We start from the raw sequence: 20305 nt of genomic DNA on the forward strand, positions 1-20305 counted from the left end.
TCTCGTTGTTAACAGTAATTGTCTCTCTTTCCCCTTTTCCTGGTGCCTTTTCCTCCCTCCCTTGCCCACATACTTTCTGGATTCATTCAGTCGGTCTCGTACCTTCCCTCTTTATTCCCCTCACCCTTGGTTCTTCTTTTCTACCCCACCCTCTTCCCCACTTGCTTGTGCTCCACGTTGCTGGTTCTTATGTTCACACGCTCATTGTCACCCTGTTTTGTACTTCACATCCCAGCAGCTGTCCAGCCAGGTCCCCGAGCACAGCCCTGTGGTCTATGGGACTGTGGAGAGCACCCACCTCGCTGCCAGCACCCCTGTCACTGCGACTAGCAACCCGAAGCAAGGTTTGTCGATGGATATTTCCTATTTCCTCCCGGATTATTTTTAGTCTCTTTCATTATTTTTCTGCCTCGTTTCTTGTTTTAGTTGGAGTATTTTTGGCATGGAGACAAGCACTCAGCAGAAATAGGAGGGGAGGGACGCCTTTGCCTCCACTGGAACATTTTAACAATGTGTTGCTAAGGGAATTAATTGAAATTTGCCAATGTGAAACCAGTTAAAAATAATTGTCGTCGAGCTTATATGTCCTAAATGTTGCTTCAGAGCATCTAAGAGTGAGAGCCTCCTCTCGCCCATGTGCCACCCTCCAGCAAAATGCCCTTGGCCAGAGAGGTTTTAGATTGTTTGGACATTTAGCCATAGGTATGGTACGTAACCAGAGCATCGTATGGCTCCTCCAGAGCTGCTGCTCTGTCTTGTCCTGCAGGACATGGGCAATATTAATTAGAAAAAAGACATATTAGTGAGCAAAGTGAGCAAACTTGGCGTAGGAAAACCGGCACGGATGGAAAAAGTTTCTCAAAGTGATGACATTTCCATCTCCTATCCAAGAATATACATTTAGAGGGAGGTTCTTTTAAAGAGTTCAAAGGAAAGGTGTCCCAGGAGGGAGGATGAAACGCGTGCCAAGTCTCTTCCCACACTTTATAGCCACCTAAAAGCCATTAAACAGCAGTTTAATGAGGTGTGTGCTGCTGTCACGCTAACGGAGCCAGTGTAGGGATTCGGGCTCGGCACAGCCGCTGTGTCCCGATTCTTCTCCGCACTGCAGTGGTGGAGGTTCTGCCTCCGAGGGGTGCCCAAAGCAGAAGTGCCCTTTCACTCATGAGGAAAGAGGGGAAAATCTGCTTCAGATGTCCTAGATCCAAACAGCGGCATCATTGCTGCTTGGAAGTAAAAGGAGAGATCCCTGAGGCTCATTTGTATCAGATTCTAAAATTTACTGGAAACGTTGCTCTTTTAAAGCCAACGGTGCAGAGTTTAGGGTGTTCCCCCAGGGAAAAGTGTTCCAGGGATATGTTTCTGATCTGCTGCAGTGTCTGGAAATGGTTGAAGTGGAAGCTTTTGAGATTCATAGAATCCCAGACTCCTTTGGGTTGGAAGGGACGTTAAACCCCCAACGTCATCTCCAATTCATTTCTTTGGAGCAAGTTTAGTATCTTGAATGAAATTAGATTGTGCCTTAATAACTGTGCTCAGTGCCTGAATTCCAGTAGTGGAATGTTCCAGTAGTGGATGTTACAGTATTGAACAGCCTAAAATCAGTACACTTCAAATATTCATAGACTCATCACAGAACCCAGCCTGGTTTGTGTTGGAAGGGACCTTAAAGCTCCTCCAGCTCCAACCCCTGCCACGGGCAGGGACCCCTTCCACTGGAGCAGCTTGCTCCAAGCCCCTGTGTCCAACCTGGCCTTGAACACTGCCAGGGATGGGGCAGCCACAGCTTCTCTGGGCACCCTGGGCCAGCGCCTCAGCACCCTCACAGGGAAGAGCTTCTGCCTAAGAGCTCATCTCAGTCTCCCGTTTCGTCTGGTCCCATCTCCCACATGAAGCAGGACAACGGCTTTGTATAGTTGTGCCGAACTTGGATGTCTCTGTCACCTAAAGCGCTGTGGGTAGGTTTGAACACCCATGGAATCCATGGTGACGGTGCTGGCTGAGCAGGACTCGCAGGCTCGCTCAGCTCTGGCACACCTGCTCTTCCCAGTCCATGTCCTTGTTCCCCCTCTGCCGAGGCTCTCCCATCCCAGGGGATATCTCTGAGCATGCCAAGGTGCGTGGTGGCACCAGGACTTGAACAACTGATGTCCGAGGTGCGAGTACCAAAATACATCTGCCCTGTTGAGCAAGTGAATGTTGAACTGTAAAATCCAGCACTTTACCTCCCAGTATTTCCCCTAGTGTATGAAAACTGGTGTTTCCAGGACAGGTGGGTTTTCTCTCTAACTTAATCCCTTCGTAGGGAGCTGTAAGTGAACTGGATGTGGTCTTTATTTAGTTACACAGGTCTGACTGTGCTGGGTTAACCATAAATCAAAGCTTGAAGTGGGATTTAGCACTGATGAGCTTTCCTGTATTTATATCCATTCCATCCAGAAAGAGTCAAACATTTGTTCCAATCCAAAAACTGCTCAAGAGTGCATTTGTGCAGAGCAAGAGCACCCTGGAACAACACCATGAGCCTCAGGTTGGGACAGCAGCAGTGGGGTTGCTCACGGCACAGAGCAGAGGGAAGGGGAAGGAACTTCAGATACCATTGAAATCACTGATTTCAACCAAGCTAGTGGCACATCTTTCTGGAAATAATAGTTTCTGACTTTGTGCCTGATGTTGGGGTTTTTTGTTCCCAGATAAAGCCAGGCATAGGTGGGGTGCATGGCTTTCTTAAGCAAACATTGCTTAAAACCAGCATTATCGTGTCCCTTAAGACCTTTCCACCATGTTCATCCTCTGGATCGCATCCTCACTCGTGCCCTTTACTTCGGGCACTAGTTTGCATCAGTTGAGGTTTGGGATAAAGCTGTCATTCCAAGTCTGTGGTATGCAGTGATCGTTCTGCAGTTATTTATAACTGTGGCCCCTTGGCTGGCTCCAGGATCGGGATTGAAGCATGTGTGGTGCCGGCAGCCTGGCTTCTGGTGCTTCCCACTGTGAGCATCTGCAGTCCCTGCGCTTTTGCAAGGCTGGGTTTGGGATTGTGTTGCATTTAACATCGTGGTTTTTTCCTTTAAAAGACAAGCATTTGGCATTTGCTGCTTTTAGAGCAGCTTCTGGCTTTCCAGGCTGCAAAGTTCCCAGATGATTTGAACTTTGCTGCTCTAATACCTTGAGAAGGAGTGTTATTTGGGAGCAGACAGGCAGCTGTCATTCCTAGAGGTGCTCCTGATGCTTTTGTATCAGCCAGGCTGCAGAAGGTGAGGATATTGCTGGAGAATCCAGGTCAAGCTGGTGGCAGACGAGGCAGGAACCTGGCTTCAGGCCAGTTGTAACGGGGTATAATTGTGCATGAAATCAGAGTTGTCCTTTTGGACGCAGCTTCAGGCTCAGTGCGATGTTTGGGGTGTTTGCAGTATGGGGTTTTAACTCTTTCTAAATGCTGCAGTGGACATGGAAAATGTGTGACACAGTTTGTGGAAAACAGAGTTCCTGAAGTCTGGAAAGCTTCGAGCTGCTCCGCTGACAGCAGGACTCTTAACGTGGCCTCCGAAAGCTGCCTGCGAAGCCGGCGGCAGCACCGGGACAGAGCATGGAAAATGGCACCAAGCCCAGCGATCATTTCCAGATAAACACCACGAAGCAGAAACCAATCCCTGTGTCCAGTGAAATCTTCCCCATCCACTGCTCCGGACGGGCTCTGCTGCCACGACCACGCAGCAACCCCCCTCCCTCTCGGGCCTTTCTGTCTCTGCATGGAGGAGGCAGCAAGCATGGGTCCTGCTGAGTTGGTCAAAGTATTTCTAATGAGTAACTTGGCCAGATCTGTATTGATCAAAAATACCTCCTGATGGAGCAAACTCTGCTCCTGAACAGCCCAGTGCTTCCTGTAAATGCCTTCTAAATATAATGTCAGGAGTGATCTTGGCATATTTAGAAGGGATCTGATTCACTTGGGATGAATTGCGTTGATTTTTGTTTTCCCTTCCCAACTGTATGTTGTTTCACGTGACACTTGCTGTCAAAGCTGGCAGGGATCCGTGTGCCTTTGCCAGGACTTGGAGAGTTGTTCTCTGCTGGTTCCAGTTAAGCTTTACTTCTCTTTAGCCAAACCTGCTCATTGCTGTGCTGAAATCCCCCACCTCAAGTTACTTTCCTCCTTGGATTTTGCACATGCAGCCTGTATTGGTGGCTGATACCATTGGCCAAATAAGGTGCAGTTGGAGGACAGTGGTTGAACGCTGGTTTAAAACATCGTTGTGTATTTTTGCTGCGGTTTTTATCTCTTGGAATGTTTTTTCTGGACACTTCAAATGCCTTCTTTTTGTTTTGGAGCAATCGCAGTTGACTCAAGGGAGAGAATATCCAGGCAGTTGTTTACAGCGAGCTGTAAATGTCAGGAATGCTGCATGAGTTCTGCAAAGGATGTTCCAGAAACCAGAGGTGACACAATTGCTTTTCTAAGGCAGTTCCCGGGTCCTTTTTGTTCTTTTTCCTTCTTTTGGAATCAAAATCAGATGTTGGGATACTTTCTCCCATCTTTTCCCTCATTTGTCATCCTCCTCCAAAGCCATCTCCCTGCGTGCCTCATTAAGTTAAACTACTGCTTTGGCCATGGTCCTCCCTGTAGTGCTGCTGAGGCTGTCAATGACTGGGAGCAAAGTTCTTCATTGCTTCAGCTGTTCCTGAAGATGGGACTTGGTGCTTCAAGCACTTTCAGATGGGTTCTCCTTCAAAAACCCTTTTCCTTCAGCCTATCTGTTGAATAAGCCCCAAACGGAAAGCCAAAAGAGCTCAAAGAAGACCAAGCAAAGCCATACCTGAGTTCTAACTGACTTTTGATCACAGAATGGTTTGGGTTGGAAGGGACCTTACAAATCATCTAGTTCTAACTGGGTTTGGGGTTGGATGTGGCCTTCAGTTTCCTAATCTGAACAGCAGGGTTTGTGCCTCTGGCTTTACCAGAATTACTTCTTCTTGCTGTGGCAGTGTCCCAAAGGAGCTCCCTGATGCTTCAGTGCTCAGAAAGCCCTGGGGTGTTTTGCACTGCTGGGTCAGAGCAGAGCTCCCTGAGGCCAGACAAAGCTGATCTTGTAACAGGGGTTAGAACTGGGCTGTTGAGTCCAGGACGTTGCCATTGAGTGTCTCATCTGTCTTGCAGAGTTGTAGCATGGAGGCACTTCCCTACGCAAGATCTCACAGTCTACCTACATCCTGTCACCGAATTAGAGGCAGGAGAGGGTGTAATAGAGATCCTAAGTACTTCTGTAGGATATTTTAGGATCTTGGCTCATACTTTGTTCAAAAGAAGTGGGAATAAATGCGTTAAATGCAGCTCAGCTTTGGGGACTGCGTGGTGCTTGCAGCAGGGCTGGTATTGCAAAGCCTTTTGGTGATCACAGCATCAGTGCAGGGACTTCGCTGTGCTCAGTAGTTTGGGGTTTGGTGTGACACGTGCAGATACCTTTTCCCTGCTTGATACCCTTGGATCACAAACATCAAGAGCTGATGATGCTGTTGTTTGGTAGCAGCTGTGCTAAAATCGCTTCTTGGCTCTGCTTTCTTTGGGGAAAGGTGTCTCTGCTGGAATTTAGAACAGAAAAAGAGGATGTGTCCTTTATTCTGGTGTGCTGATGGAGGTGGGGCTGAGGAATAACAAGGGGAAAAATAAACTCAATGCATCCCATGTGTTCTTCATGGCACAACGCGTGGCATCTGTACAAGAATGGCCCGTGGCTCGGGGTCACAGCCCCGGGCTCCGCTGAGGCAGAATCCAAGTAAAGTGGTTTTTTGTCTTTCGTAATTTCTGTCAAGAAAAATTCCATTTTCAGCTGCAGGTTTGTGCACAAAATGCACCTTTTGTAACATTTCCCAGGCCTGTTCTGTGAGGGCCATTACGTTCAGCAAACCAGGAGCAGCGGCTGTGTTTGAGACTGGCTGCAGGCTGCCTGGAGCTCCCCTTTACCTGCAGGCTTAACTTCAGGTGCCTCTGGTGGCTTCCTTGGAGCTTCTTGGATGGAAGGCAGGATGCAGGCGAGGGGAGCCGGGGGGAGGTTAGGTACAGCAAAGGGAAGTGGAGTTGTTTTGTTGTTTATGACATTGCCTTTGTTTCTCTCCTTTCCCAGAAGAGAAGCCAAAACCAGACCCAGTATTAAAACCTTCTTCTCCAGTCCTCAGACCAGAACCTACTGGGGAGAAAAAAGATCAAGCTGGCCAGACGAGCCAGGCCACCTCAGTGGAAACCCCACCAGAACTTCCTCTTGCTCCATCGCCAACCCCAGCCGCTCCCGTCGCAGTTGTTCCTGCTGCTCCAACTGCTGCTGTTGTCACCGTTTGTAGTAAACCCCCATTCACAGCTGACTCAGAGGAGAAATGTGAACTGGCTTCCCCAAAAGAGGAGGCAATGCCTGTATCCAATGCCACACCATGCACGGACACATCAGACCCTTCGCCAGCAGAAGAGGCTGATGCCGAGGTGTGCGAGGAGCCTAGTAGTGTAGCATCTAGTGATATTCCAGTGACTGCTAGTACTAATCTAATTAATGAGGTGAATGGAGTTAGTGAAAAGGTAACTGCTGCAGAGAGCGTAGTAGATGTAGCCCAGACGGAAGCTGCGCCGTTGACTGTTGAGTTGGAGACCCCTGAAGCACCTCCAGCAGAAGTGGAAAGCGTGCCATCTTCCAGTGCTCTTCACGCTGCTCCCTCTCCTCCTCCCACCCCACCTCCCACCCCTCCGCCACCATCTCCTCCCAGTTCGGTTGCTGCTGCTGCTGTTACCACTACAACTCCTTCTCCACCTCCTCTTCCGTCTCCTAGTGCCCTCCCTGTTGTCCAGGGAGATTTAGAAGGAGAGGAGAGCACAAGAACTACTCTTAGCGAAGAGGTAAAAGATACTGAAAGGAAGGAAGAGACAGAAGCAGATGGGCAACTGGAGGAGAGCACGGAGGCTCAGAGTTTAAACTCGAGCAAGAGTCCTGTCCCAGGTAAGTGCTGGCACCGTGGTTGCGTGCAGTGAACTGGAGGATGATGGAAATAGGTCTAGGGTGGTTCCTCCATCCGATGTTTCCGTTTCTGTCTGCCAAAGCAAAATGTGCTCGTGCTGCATGACTAAGACTCGACATTTCTGTATCTGCCTTTGAGAAGCCAGGCTGTTTCTCTGAGTCTTGTCACCTGCCTTTGGTTTCAGTGTCCTCTGTCACCGCTGGGCTAGCGCTGAATGGGTTCATGTAGACCTGTGTCTTTTCATTGGTTGTATTTTCTATAGAAAACTGGAAATGATATTGGAAACCAAGCTAAATCAATCGATTGTATTTAGCTGCTGGGGCAAGTGTAACGCTGGCTGTTGTGCACATTTAGCGGTGTACAAGCATTTAGATGTGTCTCATCTTTCCCCCCTGTTTTGGAGTCCTTTCAGAGCTGGGAAAATGAGGTGTTTTATTTAAATATATCCTTGGAATTTGATGAAGTTTGGTGAAGAAGCAAAGCAGAAAGAGTAGGTTGGGATTTGGGGGGGGGTGTTGGTTTTTTTAAGCAACATTTAAAATAGGATTTGGGGGTTTTCCAGTTTATTCTTTCATAAGGCAGCCCTGGATGTGCACTGGCATCAGGAGCATCTCGAGCTACTCTCTGCTATGGATTAAATTAAATGAAAAGCTGAGCTTGGCCTTGTTCCATATCTGTGTGTTGCAGCAACAAGGTCAGTATGCTGGACCTTAAATAAAACCCAGTATCTTGGGAAGATCAGAAAGATCCCTGCTATAGCAGCCACAGTGGGGGGGGTCTGTTAATCTTCTATTTTTATTCTGCTCGGGTCATTTCCCTGCTCTGGCTCTTGCTGTTCCTTCAGGCTGAGCCACTTCGTAACACATATTAATTTCCTTACAAAGCAGGGAAATGGGACTCTCTGTAAATCAGGTTTTACCCAGGCAGGCTCCAGCTTGCACTATTAGCGCTTGTTCTGCAATGGCCTGTAGTTTAGATGAAAAAAGCATTTGGGGCTTTTAATTATGCGGCAGATGAATTTTAATGCTCTAATGTCATCAGGCTGGACAGCCCACATTGGCCAATGCGTTGGCTTTGGCAACAGAGAAACGAAGATTTCTCAAGTCATGTACAAGATCGCTTGAACCTCTGATTCCTATTAAAAGTTCAGTGCTTCAAGGGAAGCAAAATGCTCTCCCGAGTCACTGTTGGGTGCTTTACCCCTTCTTTAATGACCTATAACTGTATTGCATTGCTCTGCTAAGCTTTTTTTGAGCCATACTTTCCCAATTCTTCCTTGGAGAGAGGAAGAGAGGTTTAAGTAACGTCATCTGAAGGTGACTGCTCACTCAGGCATCCGTCTCGGCTGAATGAGGAATTGCAGGTCTCTGCCATATGCTGGCAAATACAGATGCTGAGCTTCAGGAGCAAGGAAGAAGGGCTGTTACTGTTGTTGTTTTTCCCTTGGACTAAAGGCCAAGAGTCCTTTCTGTGATCTCTGGAGGTACAATAGACATTGGGATACAGGAAACCTCTCAAACACGTGCCGGTAAGCATGAACTCTGTGACTGTTAACACTGTTTCATTGGGGGTTCCAGCAGGAGTGTGGGCCTACTGCAGAGCAGCCTGGCCACACATACATAGACCGGTTTGGGTTGGAAGGGACCTTAAAGCCATCCAGCTCCAGCCCCCTGCCATGGGCAGGGACACAGTGTTGTTGAGACTTGCAGTGTTCCATATTTTGTGATGGAGGCACCAGCTTTTCAGGGATGAATGAGGTTATTTGCTTGTTTCTCGAGGGCTTAACAGAATGCACTTTCTGTCTCACAGTCAGAGGAACAAGACTTTCCTGGTTTCCTTCATCAAGCTCTAGAGAGGGAGAAAGACCACAGAGGTTTAACATCCTTAAACATCTGCATTCTCCAGCAGTTCTTTTGTACAGCTCAAGAAAAGGAGTTTGTCAGTGTGTGCAGGAAGAGCTGGGCGCTGAGCAGAACTAATCCAGTTGGGATCCAGGGGAACCTCTGCTCTGTCTTTTCCACTGCCGTTAAGACTCCACCAGATTTCCAAGGTTGGAGGATCTCTGCCCGAGCCCCTCTGTTGTATTCTTCTTATTTTGCAGAAATTGGAGTGTGCTTGGTTTTCGTGTCTGTTTTACACTGTACTACTACTTTAAGTCTTAAGTTGTGTTAGCCTGCATGATGAAGATAGCAACTTCAGTGGCTTAGTCTCAGTATCTGATAGTAGCTCGTCTGCAGCAGTGCTCTTGCTTCTAATCCCCTGCAAAATGGGGAAGATTTGGTGGGTTTTGGAGCAATGAACCCCTGAGAAGTGCAGTTTTTCACCCTGCAGGCAGGATGTTGTACCCGAGTGTCCGGTTTCTTGCCGCTGAGGGTGTTTCTGTTCCAAGTATTTGCCAAAATGTAGGGTATGGAAAGGCACATTCCCACTATTGCAATTGTGGAGGCTGCAGGTCTTGTTCCTGCCTGCTCAAGAGCCATTATCTCGGGGTTTTCAGGATGGGCAGAGCTGTTGTATCTGCAAAGGGCAAGAGCACACGGCTGTTAATTAATTGCTACTCACCTTTATTACAAGGAAAGAAAACACAGGTATTATCAAGAGGAGAACTGTCATCCTTACTGAAACATTGCTCCAGTTAGAGCCATCAACAACAGGCAGCCGCTTTTGTCAGCAGATTCTGGTTTATCTGTAGTAGCATTGGTGGCTGCAGTGAGGGACCAGCATCCTCAGGGAACAAAACTGGAGGGATTCTGTTGGAGGAGTGGGCATTTGTAATGAAGGTGTCGCTCCCCGACTCGAAGCCTTGAGGACGTGCTCTCAATGCATCTTCTGATACAACCTTTCTGTTGTGGCTATTACGAGAAGCAAAGAGGAGAACAGGAGCCTGATGGCTCCCCCAGGCAGAACTCCGAGGAACGCAGAAAGCCAAAAAAGCTTAATACGTGGTGAATTCCAAGGGCTGTTTCTTGCAGAGCTCATTTATAAGATGTATTTCAATATAAAGTAGCCCAACCAGCTGCAAGTGCCGGGGTTTCTTTGCTGTGGAGGCCATAAATGAACAACTTGGGGCAGTAATTGGAAATATGCTGGAGAAATATCCCCAGCACCCAGAGCCAGAGACATCAATCAGGTATCGCCTGTTCCTTGATTTGCTGCCATGGCCCACTGGAATATATGTTCTTTCCCATGAGCTGTAAGGGGATGGCGAGTCTTTGCTTTGGTTTATAACGGCACTTGGGCTAAGAAAGAGAAATACAAGAGCTGGTATTAATTTATGCTTAGCAGTTGGCACCCACATCAGAGAGGAGACTGTCTGCTCTGCCTCGCCTGATGGGCTGTCAGCTCGTGGGGGGGATCTCCTGCAGAAAGATGTTCTGCTGAAGAACAGGATGTAGCTGGAGGAATGGGTTGAGGTAGCACAGATCAGAGGTCTCATGAGATCCCCCCTGCAGTTCTATGTCCAGCTCTGGGGCAGCAGCACAAGGGGGACGTGGAGCTGCTGCAGCGAGGCCAGAGGAGGCCGTGGAGATGCTGCGAGGGCTGGAGCAGCTCTGCTCTGGAGCCAGGCTGAGAGAGCTGGGCTGGGGCAGCCTGGAGAAGAGAAGGCTCCTGAAGGGGAGACCTGAGAGCAGCTCCAGTGCCTAAAGGGGCTTTTGGACCCTTGGCTAAAGCCAAACTGGACACGTTGCATTTCTGTTGCTCTGCAGCTTGTGGAGACCCTCGCAGCTGAAACATCATTGTCCTGGTCAGGTTCTGGCTGTGGGAGGGCTGGCACCTAAACTCACATTAATCTTCTAAGCTTCCATTAGTGTGAATTCTCCTGTTGAGTCAGTTCCTGTAGCAGAAATGAAACAAAATCTGATGTCTGCTCTTTTAAGAGGGGAGAAGTTGAGCAATGTCTCAGAGGTCTCGCTGCTGTACCCCAGTCAGCTCTGAAACACAGCCGGGTGTTGGTACTGGGGTACAGGCTGCACAACCAGAGGTGTCTCGGGATTCAAGGCAAGTGTCTGGCCAGGCATCCTCGTGCAGGGAAACCCCAAATGCGAGGCTCACTGGGGAGGCTTTCTTCTGCCAAAAAAAAGGTGGAAAAAATGTATTATTGAGCAGCAATAGTGTTAACATCCTGAGAGTTGAGGAAGTCACACCCTAAAGCTTTGCCAACCCCGAATCCATGACCTTGACTTTATTTCTGTGTATTTAAACATGAAACGTTATTTCACACTGTGGATGTTTTTTCCAGACTTGAGTTGGAGCAGAGTGAAGTTTTGTCAAATTAAAAACTCAGGGTTAAAAAACATCTCCTTTTTCGTGAAATTACTTGGCTGCGGCAGCATTTGGGTCATTACTGTGCAAACGTGACCTCCTCCTTCACAAAATCCTCCAGAAGTGCGGAGGTGGCACCAGCAAACAAGCAGGCATCTCCTCCTGGGCTCCATGCAGCAGGTTGACCTTTGAAAAGCACTAGATTTTCACTCCATTATGGCAGATTTGGTGGTGGAGGGAGCTGTGGAGCCTCACTTAGGTCCTTCCTTTGCTCCATCACAGAAATCACTGCGTAGACCTTACCCAACCCCAGTTTCACCCCATGATGACGTTAAGAGCTTGGCTCTTCTGCCGCAGGCTGCTGGAGCCGTCGGAGAAGCTGGTCCCTGGTTGTGCAAGGTGAAGCTGTTTTGCAGCCTGTGCCCAGTGGCTGTTTCTCTGCTCCTTTGAGCCCTGGGAAGTTCAGGGTTCAAGCTGGGGCTCTGCTCTTCAGACTTCGCGTTGCTCCGTCGGGTGCTGCGATGGATGGGGATGCAGGACGAGGAGCCTGGGAGGCCTGGATGATTTCTCCGGCTCCTCCATGAGCCATCAGTTCTGGGAACGACCTGATGATGAATACTGAATATCTGAATTAGACTTGGGCTTTCTTAATCAACCTTTGCTTGTGTGGTGGTCAGCATGAAGGTGAAAATCTCTCATCAGCCATGGGAGCTCCTGTTGCACCGTGGGCTGGTGCTGGCGTGCTGATGGTCATGATTTCCACAGCCAGCAAGTCCACAGTCACCCTCCAGACAGGAAAACGCTGCTAAGAAACTGCCGAGGGGCTCCTACATATCCTTTGGGACAGTGGGAATGTCGCAGATCCTGTTTCCTCTGTGCCCATAGGAACAAAGCAGGCTGTCATAACACCCTTCTCATATATCCATAGTTAAAGGGCCTTTCAGAGTGGTGTTTTATTGTGATAAAAGAAGGGCGCGCTGTGGTTTGCCACAAGATCTGCTGGAAACCAAGGGCTCGAGCTGGAAATCTGTTTGCAGTAAACTTCAGTCACGAAATCAGTTCTGTTTGTGCCCTGTGTTAAATCTGCATCTGGGCCTCATACCAGACGTTAAGCTGGTGGCACTTGTAACTAATTACAAGCATGTTGGATTAATGCTTTGTCTCCTCTCCTAATATATTGTGTGGTTTCTTTTACCCTTTGGCGGGGAGAAGAGTGATTAGGGTAAATCACTGCTGATGTTAGGAATATTACATGGTGTTTTCTTCAAATCCAGGGAAATAAATGCATGGTGGAGTTGTTAACCTGCTTTTAAAGTGAAATCTGAATCCAGCTCGGGAGAGCCAGTAATGCTGCAAGATTGGAGGAGTTGTCCTTTTGGATGAGATACTGGAAATCTGGGACTGTCCATGGTTATGGTTTATGGTTAATATTTTAACTCTCATAATATTCCTGTAATATGCATTGAGAGCAACCAGCACTCTCAGCTCCTTCAAAGAAGCTCAGTTCCTGAAGGATGCCTTTTGCCCTGCATGATCCTTACGCTGTTGGTAACAAATTGTGTGTGTCACAGGTAGCATTTCGAGCTTGAATGAGCAGCTTGTAAAACAACTACCCTGTTTTGATGTCCTTCTAATGATGGTGTCATTGCTGCATTGAAACAAAAAGTGGTTCAGTCTGAACCCTTACAAGGCCACGACTGCTTCCTTTGCCTCTACAGAGAACTGGTGTGTGAGAGGGCAGAGCATCACCCCCGGCCAGATTTGCTCCATAGCATTGAGTGTTGTAATGGATGTACATTTACATTGCAGCCCAAACTGCTCTAACTGCACCAAAGACGTGGAAGAAACCAAAAGACCGGACCCAAGCCACTGAGGAGGCGATAGAGGTGGAAGCAGAGGTAAGAGGGAACCACAGTGCTACTTTGTCCAAGTTTAATGATGAATTTGTTCTCTTGAAGCTGTATTTTAGAGATGTTGCTTCCTAGTTGTCCTGCAAGGATGCAGGGCAGACTTCTGGGGGGAAACAACAGTGATAATTGCTCAGCACCCTTTAGATAACTGGGTTTAGTCCATTCCTTGTTACAGCTCTTAAGTTTTATTGCTCTTGCCTGATTCAGTAACTCCCAGCAGTCAGGAACATCTAACTGCTGTCCTTCCAGAGAAGAAGGATGTCCAGAGGAGGGCCTCAAGGATGGTCAGGGGTCTGGAGCATCTCTCTTATGAGGAGAGATTGCAGGAGCTGGGCTTGTTTAGTCTAGAGAAGAGCAGACTGAGAGGGGGTCTCATCAATGCAGATCAGTGTCTCAAAGGCCGGTGCCAGGAGGATGGTGCCAGACTCTCTTCAGTGATGCCCAGCAACAGCGCAAGGAGCAATGGCCATAAACTAAACCACAAGTTTCACCTCAATATGAGAAAGAACTTTCTGTTGAGGATGGCAGAGCCCTGGCACAGGCTGCCCAGGGTGGGTGGAATCTTCCTCTCTGGAGACATCCCAAACCCGCCTGGACAAGTGCCTGTGTGACCTGGTCTGGGTGGCCCTGCCTTGGCAGGGGGCAGGACTGCATGAAGTCCCTTCCAACACTAATGATTCTGGGATTCTGTGATTAAGGATGAGAACCAAAGTGGGGTTGAACCGTTTACATTGCCCTGTTTGGGTGCCACCACCATGACAGTGATGCCACAGTGATGTCATGGCCAGGTTAGTTTTCCTGACGACCACCTGATGGAGAAGCTGAGAAAGGAAAACCCTGGAGTTCGCAGACAAAACCACCTTGACAGCAATTAGATGAGTAATGAAAGTCTCCATTGCTGCTGCTCCGGTTGGGATATTGCAGGAGGGACCTCTTGGTTTAATATCCTGGGTGAAATTGGGGTTGGAATAGATGAGAAAAGGGAATAAGAGGGTAAAAGTGTTCGCGCTCAGCCTGTCTCTGCGCTGATAACAACTGGTGGTGTTACCCAGTATTATTTCGTTTTGTATTAGTTTCTTATCTGCTGTTTCCTCCACACCTTGCCCTTAGTGCAGACATCACTGAACCATTCTGCTATAAAGCCCGTTGTCACCGAGTAAATCTTGAGACCAGTAGATGGTGCCTCATCCTTTGTGTAAGCAAGTGCTTGTGTTTCCCCCTGAAGTAGCAGATTTACGTATTACCAATGGCATAGAAGTGTCTTCCCCTCCTTTTGAGTGGGAATAGACACTTAACAATGCTCATGTGCAGGGTATCCTGCAGTAACACTGGTCTGTGTGCAATGGAAGAGCTGATGGTTGGGTCATCCAGAGAAATTAAAAGCATCACTGTGCTTGTTTTCAAGCCAGAGAGTGAAGGATGTTGCTGGAGCTGCACCCAGTTTATACTCTGTGTATCACAGAATCCCAGCCTGCTTTGGGTTGAAGAGACCTTAAAGCTCATCCAGTTCCAACCCCTGCCACGGGCAGGGACCCCTTCCACTGGAGCAGCTTGCTCCAAGCCCCTGTGTCCAACCTGGCCTTGAGCACTGCCAGGGATGGGGCAGCCACAGTTGGACTTGATGATCTTAAAGGTCTTTTCCAACCTCGTGATTCTGTGATCTTCTACCACACACTGATGGGATGTGGATGTGCTGCAATGCTGCCCGTTCACAGACTGCTAAAAAGGGATGCAAGAGGAACATTAGTTCTGCAGCACTCATCTTGGGCTGTCATCGTGATATCAGCACTGCAAGGGGGGAAACAAATCCAACAGAGGTGTTCAGCAGAAGCTGTGACCACTTTGTATCTATGCTCCTTGTTGCCAGGTTGGACGGGGCTTGGAGCAAGCTGCTCCAGTGGAAGGGGTCCCTGCCCGTGGCAGGGGTTGGAGCTGGAGGAGCTTTAAGGTCCCTTCCAACCCAAACCAGGCTGGGATTCTCTGAAGCCAACCACAACATGCGCTGTAAGAGAGGTGCTGAGCTGCAGGAGAGGAGAAAAGTGAGGTTGGCTTTCCAGGCTGGCATTGCTCATGCCTTAACAGCTCCTTCCATCCTATCCCAGTAGCTCCTGGGGATTCCATGGGCAGCACTAAGTGTCCCCAGCTGCAGTGTTCATTATCAGTGGGTTCTCTCCAGGAATGAACTAATAAATCACCCAGGGGCTCTGTGTGTTGCTCCGTGTCACTGTTCCAGATGCATGTGGATTCCTGTGGCACACAGAAACGCTGTGTGAATAAATAAGAGCAGTTTCCTGTGCTTTGAATCTTGACAGGGTGGTTTCACCGTAACCTCTTGTGTTTCCATCTTGTGCCTCAGCCTAAAGTAGAAGAGGAACTTTCAGGTGACAAAGTACTTGAATCCGACCCGGAGAAAATGAGCCATGGGTTTCAACTGGAGAGAGACCCCTGTGAGCTTCCAAAAGCGAAACCTGTGGAGGAGAATGGAGAGCAGGAAGCGGAGCCCGTGAGGAACGGTGCCGAGAGCGTTTCTGAGGGAGAAGGAACTGAGGCAAACTCAGGCTTCCCCGACAGCTCCGGCGAAGGGCCAGTGTACCAGTATAAACCAGGTAAATCCTGCCTCGGACTCCTGCGAGCTTGCTTGGGTTTGTGCCTCCCAAAGGGAAAGGCCGTGTGCTCTCCCCATGGGATAAAGGATGTTTCCAGTGGGGTTAGAAAGGTACTCAGCATTTTGCTGGCATCCACCACCCAACAGGCCCAGAGACACCTTTGGGTGAGCACAAGAGGAAGGTTGTTTTCCTCTTGCTGGTGGGAATAAAGAGAAGAGAAAATCCCCAATTCCTTCACTTTGTTGCATTTGAGGACATTGGTTGCAGCACAGTGGAAATGGTGGTGAATTGGTTCCGGTGTGATTGACAGCTGAGAACGATCCAAGAAATTCCGTGTAAGCGGATATACTGCTTCAATAAGAGATTTGAAAGTTCTAATTGAGTCCTAAGTACGAGTGCGTGTGTTATATAGATTTAATTTCCTGGGTAAACTGTTGCATAGCTCTTCAGGTTTCTAGAAAGTGAGGAAAGGGAAGAGTTTGTGGTTTCATCCAGGCTCTGCTATTGAACTGTGAGAGTGCAGTTCTTTTGATGAAATAATTCAAGTGTGGGCTTGCTGGGTAGCACTGGATATAGAATACCCGAGGGGTGGGTTTGTTATTTAAGATACTTAATTTGTGGACCTGAATCTCTATTAATTCACCTCATTGAAAGAGACCTTGAGACCGACTTCTCAGTGGCTACCAATTTTGAAGCCATTTCTTATTCAGGTGAAGCTCCCTCCAAATAAATTACTCATTTTCTTGGGAGCCCAGAAATGGAAGAGTATAAAACAGAATAAGGAAGGACCTTTGGTGGATGAGGTAATGGACAAGGAGCAGCACTGTTAGGTAATCACACTGTGGCTGCAGAGCAGCCCTGGCCTCTTGGTGCAGTGACCCTCGATTTCAGCTCTGCTCTTTCTGAAAAGGGGGAGTTTTTGCCTTTTGATCAAGCAAGCATAGGAGGAATTGTGTGTTTGATCCCGGCCTGTGCCCTCCTTGGGGAGCCAGGGCTGCCTGTGACGCTACCCAGCTGCTTTTCACATTAAAACAGCTGCTTGAGAACCTTCCAGCCAAGGGAAGCTGTACATACAGACTGTGTCTTGGTGCTGTCAGGGCTTTTCCATGAGAAATGAAGGGTGCTGTGGCACAGGGGATAGGCAGCTGGCTGGGAATGCTGGCTGGGAGACCAGACCATTTTCTGCACCTCTTTATCCCAAAGCTCTGCAGAAATAAAACTCTGCAGAGAGCGTAAGTTTGTAGTTAACCTTTGTGTATGTTCATTCCCACTTACTAAATCACATCGTTGAAGTAAGTTCCTGTTTGTGGCCTGTGCAGAGATGAGGATGGTGAGAACCCAGAGACCTAAAGCTGGTGATCAGGAACTGAAAGAAAGGAATAATAGAATGCTTTAACAGCAAACCTGAACTGGATTAATGGGAAGTGATGCCATTGGGCACCAGCGCAGTACAAAGGCAGCATCTTGTGCAGATGTTTTCCTTCAGAAGGAAAAGGGCCCCCAGCACAGGGGCCTGATAAAGACAACCTGGCTGCCAAGCAAATCCAGGTTTGCTTTCCTAACTCCAAACTGTGCAGCCAGGAAAGAAAATCCCACTATTAGGCAACCAGATGCCCATTTTCCTTGTGCTGGAATGGCTGAAGGTTTACATTTCGATTTGCATCAGGTGAGGTTCTCCACATCGTAGTTCTCCTGCCTGGAAAGGAGCAAAAAAAGGGTGAAAAGTTGGGATTCTTAGAGTGTGGCCCATGGTTGTGTGTTTTCTTGTAGTTCTCACTGTTATTTCCAGCGTGGGTTGTTAAAGGCTCCGTGTTCTCATGGTTTCAGAGGATGCTTACACAAAACCCCTGCGTTAACTTTTGCATTTTCACACCAAACCTGGGCATTGTCCTTGTTTCATCGGATCACACAGGAGTGGAATTCAGAGCTGAAGCAAGGTGACATAGGTTAGAACTGGAATTGGTGATCAGCTCCATGCGGGGCTGCTGCTGGTGTTGGCTGTATGCTCCCCAGTGGTTGTGTTTCTTTATTGTGATGTGTGTTCTCTCCTCGCTGCCTTCAGCATGGAAATAAAGCTGAATGAAAACTTCCCAGGCAGCTTTAGCAGCCTCTTCCCTTTGGATTTAATGGAAGCACACCTTGGAGAGCGGAGGGTTTGGTTCCCTATGAATCTCAGGCATCTTCTCTCCTTATAGAGCAGTGGAAGCCCCTGGACCCGGAGGGGAAGAAGCAGTACGACAGGGAGTTCCTGCTGGATTTCCAGTTCATGCCTGCCTGTATCCAAAAGCCAGAGGGGCTGCCTCCCATAAGCGACGTGGTTCTCGACAAGGTGAGAGGAGAGCCCATCAAACAGGTACGTGCAGTGTGTTTTATCCTTAACTAAAGATCCAAGCGCGTGCTTTACTCCTGGACTGTTGTGATGCAGGCTTCTGTTGGGAAGCGGAAATACTTGGCTGATGTCACATCACAGAATTCTTCCAATAGAGGCGTTGGTGCCTAATGGATGTGCACAGATGATTTAAGAACTGAAGTGTTTTTAATGGTCTCTGTCTGGATTCAGTTGTGCTGGGTCTTTATTAGCATTTAAAATGATAGAGCCATGAAGACCTATGGAGCAAAGCAAGACTGAACAGAGAGGTGGTGTCTTTAATCAGATCAGTTCTAAGGATAGAAAGCATAGGCAAGCTTTTGGGCAAACTCTTTGGTCTGAAACAATTACGTCACTATGTGTGAGCTGATCTGATAAAACCTCACAAGCACTTGTGTGATTTCTCTCCAGCCTTATTGCAGATGTGATTTTCTCTGCTGTACGTCTGTGCTTACTGAAACACTTGTTATTCCTAAAGTGGTGACACCAAACCCTTATTCTCCTCTCAGTGAGGCCTATGGAGTTCATTGATTTTGATGTAATCACTACAGACTTGCTCTTAAGACTGAAGCACAGAGGAGGACGTAGGTGATCCTCGTGTGCAGAAACGTTTCCACTCTGAATTTCATACCCAGACAAATTGTTCCCCAAGTGATTTCATCCACCTACAAGTTCTCCGTGATGGCTTCTCACTGCTCTGTCTGCATCTGAGCTTCCTTTGCTCGCTTGGCCATCTGTCTTGTTAACACAAAAGACATTTGTTTGAGGGAAGGTGGCAGTTTTGTGATGCTGAACCAGGGCAGGCCCATGTCAGCATTAATTTTATCCTCCAGAGTCATGCTCAACCTTGAAGTGTCACTGAGCTCCTCAGGAGCCACCTGCAGAAGATTAAATGCTTATGTGTAGTGTAAGTGTGGATGCATAAGACCTGCACAGTTCGTTAAAAGCATTCATTTGGATAGTAAATGTGACTGTTATGGGTTAGCAGAGGTTGTCTGTAGACTTGGATGAGCTCTGTGCTGCAGCACCCTCTGAACAGATCCTGTTTGTGTCTGTTCTGCACCACGATGCAGGTCAATCAGCCAAAACTGCCACTGAGAACTCTGGACCCCCGGATACTGCCTCGAGGACCAGACTTCACACCAGCCTTTGCTGATTTTGGGAGGCAGAGCCCTGGGGGAAGAAACGTATCTGGAAGTGTGAGTTTACCCCAACTTGCTGATCTAAAAACTGGCCTTAATGCTGATGAAGTCCATCCTCAGGCTTTTGGGCCTCTGCCGATGCTCCGGTGGTTCTGGTTGTGTCAGGATGAATGCCAGGGTGGTGTTGTCTTGGCTGTTGTAGGCAAATTAGGAAAGCGTGCTGGATGCTTTGAACTGGTACGTATTGGTCTCCAATGGATTTGATCTGCTTCACCTTTTCCTTGCGCCAGAGGTGTGGAAACATGTTTCCACGCTGAGGACCCGGCCTTGGCACGTGTGTGACCACACGTTTCTCATACAACAACCCGGCGTCAGCGTGTATCATCACAGGAGTCTGTTTTATAAAAGATACTGGTAGAGTAAAGAGCTTTTATTAACCAGAAAGAAAAAACAAGAATACACCGTATACACAGTGCCTGTGTTCCTGCTTTCTCTGTGCTTCCATGTGGTGTTTCGCTGTGGTTACTTCATTCCTTGTTTTCTTGCCTTTTCCTCTGCTTTTCTTTCCCTTTCTCATCTTTCCCCTGTGTCTGGCTTTGCCCATGCTCTGAAATCCCTCTCTGAATTCTTCCTTCTTGCCTTTGCCATTTCTTCCTTGGTGGGCAGGGGTACCCCAGGACGGTCCCATCCAGTCAGCATGGCTGAGGATGGAGGCTGTTCCATTAGGAGCAATCACGGATTTTCGGCTCCCTATTAAGATACATCCAGTGTCTCCATCTGGATGTATCTATTGACGTAGCCATCATTTATCATTCAAAACTGTTGGTTTCGGAAGCATTCACTGAATGACCTCAAGGGTGCCCATTTCCTGAGGCTCAGAGGCAAACCTGGTGGTTTTGAGCTGATGTATTTCTGCTTTGAGAGTGGTCTCATGGCCCACGCCATGGGGTGTGTGCCCATGTCCTGGAGTAGCTTTGATGCCCTGGTTCCTCTCAGAGCACCACTGGGTCCCAAAAC

The 20305-nt window shown here is 48.2% G+C and overlaps 1 protein-coding gene across 17 annotated transcripts in view; it reads left to right on the forward strand.

Annotated features, from left to right (window-relative positions):
* EIF4G3 (eukaryotic translation initiation factor 4 gamma 3) overlaps positions 1-20305 on the forward strand; it is a 152616-nt gene that overhangs the window by 98097 nt on the left and 34214 nt on the right. For 11 of the 17 annotated variants that reach the window (XM_080631497.1, XM_080631482.1, XM_080631495.1 and 8 more), the window contains 6 exons: positions 236-344; positions 6123-6980; positions 13072-13160; positions 15529-15778; positions 17974-18131; positions 19220-19345. In XM_080631497.1, the coding sequence (XP_080487623.1) occupies positions 236-344; positions 6123-6980; positions 13072-13160; positions 15529-15778; positions 17974-18131; positions 19220-19345 (1590 nt within the window). The remainder of the gene's footprint in view (positions 1-235; positions 345-6122; positions 6981-13071; positions 13161-15528; positions 15779-17973; positions 18132-19219; positions 19346-20305) is intronic. The other 6 variants (XM_080631491.1, XM_080631489.1, XM_080631494.1 and 3 more) reach the window with 2 other exon arrangements.

Source organism: Psittacula echo (assembly GCF_963264785.1).
Source record: "Psittacula echo genome assembly, chromosome: 17".
NCBI lineage: Eukaryota > Metazoa > Chordata > Aves > Psittaciformes > Psittacidae > Psittacula > Psittacula echo.